This window comes from Salmo trutta, chromosome 34, assembly GCF_901001165.1.
Source record: "Salmo trutta chromosome 34, fSalTru1.1, whole genome shotgun sequence".
In the NCBI taxonomy this organism is placed as follows: Eukaryota; Metazoa; Chordata; class Actinopteri; order Salmoniformes; family Salmonidae; genus Salmo; species Salmo trutta.
This window is the reverse complement of record NC_042990.1, coordinates 30,214,758-30,223,941: the sequence shown is the minus strand read 5'-3', so window position 1 is coordinate 30,223,941 and position 9,184 is coordinate 30,214,758. Positions and strand designations below refer to the sequence as shown.

The 9,184-nt window shown below is 44.0% G+C and overlaps 2 protein-coding genes across 2 annotated transcripts; one reads left to right on the top strand and one right to left on the bottom strand.

Moving 5' to 3' along the window:
• The first annotated feature begins 1,323 nt into the window (after window positions 1-1,323).
• On the top strand, window positions 1,324-4,621 carry lrrc14b (leucine rich repeat containing 14B). Its single transcript, XM_029732569.1, has 3 exons — window positions 1,324-1,774; window positions 2,034-2,662; window positions 3,324-4,621. The coding sequence occupies exons 1-3, from the start codon at window positions 1,499-1,501 to the stop codon at window positions 3,997-3,999; spliced, it is 1,581 nt and encodes a 526-aa protein (XP_029588429.1). The 5' UTR covers window positions 1,324-1,498; the 3' UTR covers window positions 4,000-4,621.
• Window positions 4,622-4,627: 6 nt separating this feature from the next.
• On the bottom strand, window positions 4,628-8,525 carry LOC115173997 (cytochrome b-c1 complex subunit 7). The gene is made up of 4 exons (XM_029732570.1): window positions 8,461-8,525; window positions 7,171-7,239; window positions 6,871-7,037; window positions 4,628-4,832 (listed from the first exon to the last, which is right to left on the bottom strand). Exons 1-4 carry the CDS (start codon window positions 8,477-8,479, stop codon window positions 4,755-4,757), a joined length of 333 nt encoding a protein of 110 aa, XP_029588430.1. The 5' UTR covers window positions 8,480-8,525; the 3' UTR covers window positions 4,628-4,754.
• Between the last annotated feature and the right edge of the window lie 659 nt (window positions 8,526-9,184).

The following is a 9,184-nucleotide window of genomic DNA, read 5'->3' as shown; positions in this document are numbered from 1 at the left end:
CTTGTGTTCATTGTAGTTTGTCAACTGAAAAATACACACACTCTAATGAAGGCTGATGTTTTCAAATTTGGCAATATGAAAAATCAAAACAAAATAAACATTTGTAAGAAACAATGAAGCAATACACACTGTTTACGGCATGTGGAAGTTGTCAAATGTGTTTCTCTCTCATGGCCAAAGCAAAACATTACATGCTAAGGCTCTAAGACTTGTCATCAAAGTATTTGGAACACTCTGGAGGTTCCAGTGTTAGAACACTCTGGAGGTTCCAGTGTTAGAACACTCTGGAGGTTCCAGTGTTAGAACACTCTGGAGGTTCCAGTGTTACAACACTCTGGAGGTTCCAGTGTTAGAACACTCTGGAGGTTCCAGTGTTACAACACTCTGGAGGTTCCAGTGTTAGAACACTCTGGAGGTTCCAGTGTTACAACACTCTGGAGGTTCCAGTGTTAGAACACTCTGGAGGTTCCAGTGTTACAACACTCTGGAGGTTCCAGTGTTAGAACACTCTGGAGGTTCCAGTGTTACAACACTCTGGAGGTTCCAGTGTTACAACACTCTGGAGGTTCCAGTGTTACAACACTCTGGTGGTTCCAGTGTTACAACACTCTGGAGGTTCCAGTGTTAGAACACTCTGGTGGTTCCAGTGTTACAACACTCTGGTGGTTCCAGTGTTAGAACACTCTGGAGGTTCCAGTGTTACAACACTCTGGAGGTTCCAGTGTTACAACACTCTGGAGGTTCCAGTGTTAGAACACTCTGGAGGTTCCAGTGTTAGAACACTCTGGAGGTTCCAGTGTTAGAACACTGGAGGTTCCATTGTTAGAACACTCTGGAGGTTCCAGTGTTAGAACACTCTGGAGGTTCCATTGTACTCAAATTAATGTTTTCGTAACCGGTCAAGTTATGCTATGACGACTGATCCACCATTGCTTTGGTCTTGATAAACCGTTAAGCCTTTAGTAAATCTATCATTTCATTGTGGGCATGTTGCCAATGTTACCCTGTACGGCAGTAGTGTACATGTAGCAGTACTGTGTTTTCTATGTTTGTTTACATTGCTTTGCTGTTATTGTCACTGGTGTTTATGTATAGATTGATTGCATAGACAGGTCATTTCAATGTTGGCGGTATGTAGGGAGCTTGGGCCTCATGTTGTAAGCAGTAGGCTAGGAAAGGTTGTTGCTGCTCGGCGTTTGGTGTAGGTTGTAAATAGACTCCCTGTTCACGAGGTGAAGGGAATGAGACGGCTGTTTCTAAAAATAGTCCTCCCACTCACCTACCACGTGCCCCAAGCCTCTCTTTCACAACATGATACCACAGCAAAACGAGGTCCAGACAGATATACAGTACTGGCAGAGACAAAGAATCAATACACAGAGAGACCCTCGGGGAGAGAGCAGCAACACAAACACATCCAGTTACAAGGGATGATTGGTTGATCCTAACACTTCAAGACCCAGACCTCGAGGACAGATAGAACATAGAAGAGAGAGCCATGAAAAGTCTCAGGTTCCTCGCTGCCGAGGGGTTCGCCCAGAGTGGCCAGAGAGCCAGGGAGAACCTCAGTTGTGTGTCGTTCAACCTCTACCCGCTCCTCTTCAAGGCCTGCTACATGCACGAGATGGCCCTCCTCCTCCACGACCTCGTCCAGACCTGGCCCCTGCACGAGCTTAACCTGCAAAGGCTCCTGGGAAAGACGGTGGACTGCCAGGAGGATCTGACCTCATGCACCTGCCGGCTGTGCCTGGAAGCTCTGCTGACTGGCCTGAAGGTAGGCTTACTATGTGTTCTGGTGTCATTATCACTGGTCAAAAGTGCTACTTGTGAACTGAGGCACTGGGTCTTGGCCAATGTGACACGTTTTTTGTTTTCCTTCAAGTCTGAATGTGTTTGTAGTTACTTGAGTTGCCACTGGGGCAATAAACGTTTAAAATTTCACCTTACATCATATAAGGGCCTATGTCTTTGATTTGTAAGACAAATTCTCATTTTATGGCAATAAACAACTAGATTCTATGTTCCATCTCCAGTCCTATGTACTGCGGCCCCCAGAGACCTACGCCAAGACCCTCCGTGTGGTGGACCTGACTGGGCTGAAGGACACAGAGCACCATTCCTGTGCCTGTGGAGCCACCCTGGGCCGCTGGGCCCGCACCCAGCTCCTCACCCGCATGTGCTACGAGGTCATGGTGGCCATCGAGGCGGATGAAGCTGCACCCTCCGCCCTCGAGACCAAGGTGGACGTGCGCCTGAACGGCTTCGTCACCGGGCGGAACTACGAGGTGGTGGCCCAGGCCTTCCTGCTCCTCCGTCACTGCCCCCTGAAGCTACGCTTCGTCGGGTTCCGAGCCGACTCCCTGGCCCTCAAACAGCTGTTCTACGTGCTGCGTGTGGCCCAACCGGAAGCCATGAGGAGACTCGAGGTGGTCCATAACGTTCACCTGGAGGCCCCGCACCTGGAGTTGCTGTTGTCCCGGATGGAGTTCCCCCAGCTGCAGTCCCTGACGCTGCCCGCGGGGGCGATGGACGTGCGAAGGCTGGGCTCGGATGAGGATGACCTGCTGGCGACCATTGGGGATCTGCTGAGCCGGCTGACTGAACTGACAGAGCTCTACATGGGCTTCTCTACCCTCACCGGACACCTGCGAAGACTGCTAAGGTGCTCGTGTGTGTGTGTGTGTGTGTGTGTGTGTGTGTGTGTGTGTGTGTGTGTGTGTGTGTGTGTGTGTGTGTATACATATATATGTATATATATATATATATATATTAGGTATTGATGTGTACTGTATATATAGCTCTGGGGTGTCTATTCAAGCTGATGCATTCCCACTGTGTAATATCATAGCATGGGGGCTGCAGTACTCAGTTTATACTCAGTGGCATTTTGTTTTTGTTGCTTGGCTGTGGGGGACAATGTAGACAGCTGACTGCTGCTAAATCTGCAGGTCGGCCAGAAACCAAGGGACACTCAACGGCTGACATTGTCTTCTTCCCAAACGGCACCCTATTCCCTATATAGTGCACTACTTTTGACCAGAACCCTATGGGTCCTGGTCCAAAGTAGTGCACTTTGAAGGGAATACGGTGTCAATTACAGCTGACACTGAAATATCACTGAAGCCGTGACCCAAAACAACAAGCGGACACCTGCACTTGTCCATTAATTAGGCATGCATCGTAAAGCTTTCATATTGCCTTTGCTTTTTCTGTCAAGCATGCATGAAATGAGGAGTACACACACACATACAAACAATTGATAACGTTGCAAAATAGTGAACATTCACTGCAATACATTTCTGACCCTCTGGCCTTGTCCACAGCCCCCTGATCACCCCACTGCAATGCCTGGAGCTGGCCAACTGTCACCTGAACCGAACAGACATGGTCTACCTGGCCAACAGCCTGCACAGCGAGAACCTGGTCAGTCTGGACATAAGTGGTCACAACGTGTGCGGCCTCTTCCCCACCACCTTCATCAAGCTACTCCAGCGCTGCGCCGCAACCCTCCACAGCCTCACCCTGGAGGACTGTGACCTGGAGGACGAACACATGGACATCCTGACCCAGGCTCTGGCTCCCTGTCGCGGCCTGAAGGAGCTGAAGATACTGGGCAACCCTCTGAGCGCCACGGCCCTGCGCCGCCTCTTCTCCACACTGGCCGCCGGGTTCCCAGCCCTGAGGTACGTGGAGCTGCCAGTGCCCCGGGACTGCTACCCCGAGGACGTCTCCTACCCCATGGATGAGACGGTACTGCTGCAGTACGACAGGGAGATGTTTCAGGACGTCAGGGGTCAACTGATGGGGATCCTTCAGGGGGCAGGGAGGGGGAACGTAGAAGTGGTTACCCCCCTGTTGGGCGCTTATGACGCGGATATCAACGAGACCAGTAACGAGCTGGGGGTGTCCATGGTGAAATCCTTCAATAGCGTCATTGGAAACTTTATTGATACAATTACGGCCCTGGACAACAGGAGATCCAACAAAGAGGTTGATTAAAGTGCAGGTAGAATACCAGAGGGAGGGTAATAGAGGGTTAATAGAGCAAGGGTTTGTGCAATACAAGCGGTTCATCTCAATTGTCTATAGTGGCTTCCCACACTTAATTTCCACAGAGCAAAACAAGTCTAAGAAATCAGTGCATATAAAGGGAAGGAGACAAAGAGAGACGGCTTTAGACTATCGGGATGACTGAAGGCCTTGAGTAATGTTTTCTATCCATACGTACCAATTCATCTGTACTTGTAACAGATATTTTGACAAATGTATTGCCCCATTATCAGGGGATTTTTTGACATGCAACTGGCCCTAGATTATAGTATAGATTGAATTGTCCTTTTGGTCTTCCATTCATGAGTGGCAATTATAGTAAAGCATTGAATGCTTAGTTAAGAATAGTACTACTTGTATACTGAACGTGTATTTACATGTACTGTATATATTTCAGTTTAGATGTATCTTGTATATTATGACATTTATATGTGACCAGAGTGAAAGTTTGTTTTTACAAAAGTGCTATAAGTGCTATGTGGGAATAAACTGACTTTACTGTAAATACAACTTTATTACTGTGGGGATCAAATCCTGGTTTGCTTTAAAAAATAAAAATCCTTCTCACTCACACATCTTTTGCAAAAATGTACATTTTTAATAAGCACAGTCTTCCCACAGGGTAAACTTTATTTTAAACATTACAACAGAGGACAACCATGCACCAGACCAAAGAGGAAGAACAACAGCCCTCCAGATTCATCTCATTTCTTCGACCACTCCTCAACCTCTTTCCTCTCACGGATGACCTCTTCCAGGTAAGGCTCCAGGTAATGTACATCCTATGGAGAAAGGTCAAACACAAAAACAAGGTTAATTCTGTACATTTTCTCCCACCACCTCTACCAGATGTGGTTTTTAGTATAAAAAACACATCTGGTAGACATTAAACAGCTTTATAGGCGTCTCCAAACTCCTCAACAATTGGCTAATTCCAATCCAACCTTAAGTCTCTACTCCTACTTGCTTCACGTTGATTATTCAAGTAGTGTAGCACGATCAATATAATAACAATATCACCTCTGACAGGCTACATTTTGTCCTTCATCACATGCCACAGTGGAGGTGTCATAATACCCATAAAACCTAGCGGTCAAACAAGGAAATGATTCCAATCCCATAGGGGATTTTAGAAACACTTAAAATAAGGGCTGTTTTTTTCATGTAGGCTTACCCTGGTGTGACGTTCTGATAACCATGTAAATATCTCTCAGACAAGGTGACTTAATATATTCGGCTCTATTTACTCTCAGATTCGAAAATGCTAATTGCACCAAAGTAGACATCATGCAAAACTACAAATCCCTGCAAGCTCCTGCACGTCATCTCTAGCTGACACCTTTGCTAACAGGTATTGGGTCAATTTAAAACTTGCGAAAGACATTTCACAGAATTGTCCATTTAAAAGAAATGTTGCTAACTTATTAATTACTACATTTAGCTAACAGACAGTTAATCCAGAGATTTTTGCAGTCTTGTCCAGATCATCATGGCATTTGAAGTTCTTTATGATAGCCACATTAGCAGCTAATTAGCGTCTCATTTGGGGCCGAGGGGTGTAAATAGAGGTGAATATATTTATAAAAGTCACATTGTCCTAGAGTGATTTACACAGTTATCAAAAAAGTCACCTTGTCCTAGAGATTTACACTTATCAAAACATCATGCCAGGGTAAGCCTACATGAAACACAGACCTTATTTTAAGTGTTTCTAAAATGAATGGTGCAAAGACGATTGGAACCATTTCCGTTTGACCGCTGGGTTTTCTGAGTATTATGACCCCTCCACTATGGTACTCTATATGCACTGTACCTCAAACTTGGGTTCAAATACTATTTGAAATCTTTAGCGTTTGCTCTAGCGTGCCTGGAGTGCCAGATGGGCAGGGTTTAACATGTTATTATTAAACCTTTATTTCAACAAGGAACACAGACTGAGACCAAGGTCTCTTTTACAGCTAGGCCCTGCGTACACACGTGTACACAAAGTTTAGGTACAATGTTTAAAAAACTAAACAAGACAAACAAAACGAGCACAGATAACACAAAACATACAGCAGATTACATTTACACATAGGTTATTCCCCTAACAGCACAAAAACTTGCATTACCCGAAACAGTTACAAGCAATACAAAAATAAAAATCCTCCAATAAATATTTAAAATGGGCAAGGGGGACAAGAGTCTCAAGTTTAAGTTTAGTCTGCAGGCTATACCATAAGCAAGGAGCATAACAGGAAAAGGCAGCCATACCCAACTCTGTGGAAATCGCATGGGCCTCAAGTGGAATCCATGCTTAATACCTGGTTTTAGGAATTATAATTCTAATATTGATGAGTGATGATAAATAAGAAGGTAGTTTATTCAGAAGTGCTTTATAGACAAACACGAGAGCATGTTGTTCTCGTCTCACGGACAGCGAAGTCCAACCTACATTTTGATATAAAACACAGTGGTGAGTTCTGTAGCTAGTAATAAACCTAAGTGTGGAATGATAAGTAGCATCCAGCGATTTAAGTGTTGATGCCGTAGCATGCATGTAGATAATATCCCCATAATCTATAACAGACATAAAAGTAGCTTGCACAATTTGTAGAGGACAAACATGTCTTGTTTCTATAGAGGAAGCCTAGCTTGATTTTTAGCCGTTTACAAAGTTTGTCAATATGCATTTAAAAAGAAAGTTTATCATCCAACCATATCCCTAAGTATTTATATGCAGAGACCTGATCTATAGGTCTATCATGCCAGGCAAGCTCAATCAAACACAGAGAAAGTAAATGATATTTCAAATGGCATTTGAGCCCAGGTCTGCCATACCTCCTCATATTGAGTCCACTGTTCTTTAGGCAGAACCGCCTGCTTCATGGAGAGGTCCAGGGCTCTCTTGAGCCTGAACATCCTGTCGTTGTACACTTTCTCTGGGAGCCTCCGCAGGGCCTCTTTCACATCGCCATCCTCATGGATTGTGTCATCACGCATCAGACCTGGAACCAAAACAAGCACCACACAGTGTCAGAAATATCTAACTGAAGATTATAGATGTTTCTAAGACCGAGTGAAAAGATTTGTCTGAAGACACTCGCGGATGGCCCCAAAGGAAAAGACTCCAAGACTTGCCAATTTTGTTGAATCCGGCCGCATTGTAGTACCATTTACGGAAGCCGACCAGGAGTCTGCCGGTAGCTGCTGTGTGGGAGGCCAGAATAAGAGTCAGATAATTTGCTGTCAAGATTTGGTTTACTAAAACACAGTTAGAAAAGCTTTTGCAATCACTGCAGTACAAAAGCAACGAGACACCAAATCATGTTCTCCATTCATTTAAGAAGATGCTTAAGTAGATGAAGTAGAATTGAGATGATTACAGAACTAGGGACTTGAGGGAGGGTTTGACAGACCATGGAGAGTATCCCAACGGCAAACATTACATTTGTGGTGGATAACTGGATAGAGTGCTAGTAGATCACATGACATGCTGTTATTATCTACAGAGAACTAGCTATGTGGGAACTGTGTGATCTGGACATTCTGACATCGAGGTGTACAGGAAGTATGGAGAGAGGACATCAGACATGATAATTAATGTCAGTAGTAATGCCGGGTACTGTTAGCTAGCATGGCAACTTATCTTGCTTTGTTTTAGTTTTACCTAGCTAGATGTTTACAACTACCAGGTTAGCTACTGCACCTAGCTAGGCAATGGATGCTGGGTGGGTATAATTTGTGGAACGTTCCAACAGGAATCTGTTCCAAAAACTTCGTAAATAACAAGGTTGCCAACAAACAACGCATACAGAGCGGCAGAATAAAATACCAGGTAGGGAGTGGGCAATTTTGTTGAGTTTTTCACTCTCCACGTTAATCCCGAAAAATGTCTGTCCTCACTCTGGTAGCCTATGGACAAACATTAAGAATAAGCTACGTGGTGAGTTGATGCCTATTCGGCAGCTAGGTTAATTGATCATGCTACTTTGTATGCATTGTTTGTTGGCATCCTTGTTATTTACGAAGTTTTTGTAACAGATTCCTGTTGTAAAGTTCCACAAATTATACCCACCCATAGATGCTTAGTGTTTGATAATCGTCAATCTGTACTGGCGTTTGAAAGTTGATCAGACCGAATCACAGCTTTACCTATCAATTGAAAATGCATTTGACATATATTACATTTAAAGGTTAAATATGTCACTAGCAGTCTGGAGCACACCACTGAGCTCTCCCTTGATTTGTCATAGCTAGCTTAACATTAGCTAGGACACTCAGTAGAGGACACGACAAAGGAGATCTCAAAAACATGGATTTGAACACACCAAAATACCACAAATCAACATCCCACTTTACTCAATAATATGTGCAATGTTTCATCTAAATTTTGGGCTAAATAAATGCTTAAAGACAGGTGACTTTTACCTGGTGCCCTCGACGCCATGTTGTTCCGTCTAAGGCTAAAATGTATCAGCGTCTCGTCAGCAACACTAAGAAAGTACTTCCGGGTTAGGGAATTTTAGAACATTTCAAAATAAAAGTCCCTCACATACTAGTAGAAAAGTACCATTAACCTGTATTTATTCATGATGCATGACAAATAATATTTAAGTGACGTTTGCATTAAATGTGGGTTTTAAAACATGTCCCAAGGTCACATAAATGCACCTCAATACAAACCATGCATATGATAGCTATCCTGGGGCGGCAGGGTAGCCTAGTGGTTAGAGCGTTGGACTAGTAACCGAAAAGTTGCAATTCAAATCCCCGAGTTGACAAGTTAAAAATCTGTCGTTCTGCCCCTGATCAGGCAGTTAGCCCACTTTTCCTAGGCCGTCATTGAAAATAAGAATTTGTTCGTAACTGACTTGCCTATTCAAACTGTTTTAGAAAATTCAGAGTGTTTTCTATCCGAATGTGTTAATAATATGCATATCCTAGCTTCTGAGTTGGTGTAGGAGGCAGTTAAAAATGGGCACATATTTTTTTCAAAATTCTCAATACTGCCCCCGTGGCCCGTAGAGGTTAAATAAAGGTAAAATTAAAAATAGCACAGGAGGCTGGTGCCACCTTGTGGGTGAGAACAGGCTTGTGATAATGAATAAGTGGAATGGTATCAAATATATCGAACACATGGTTTCCAGGTGTT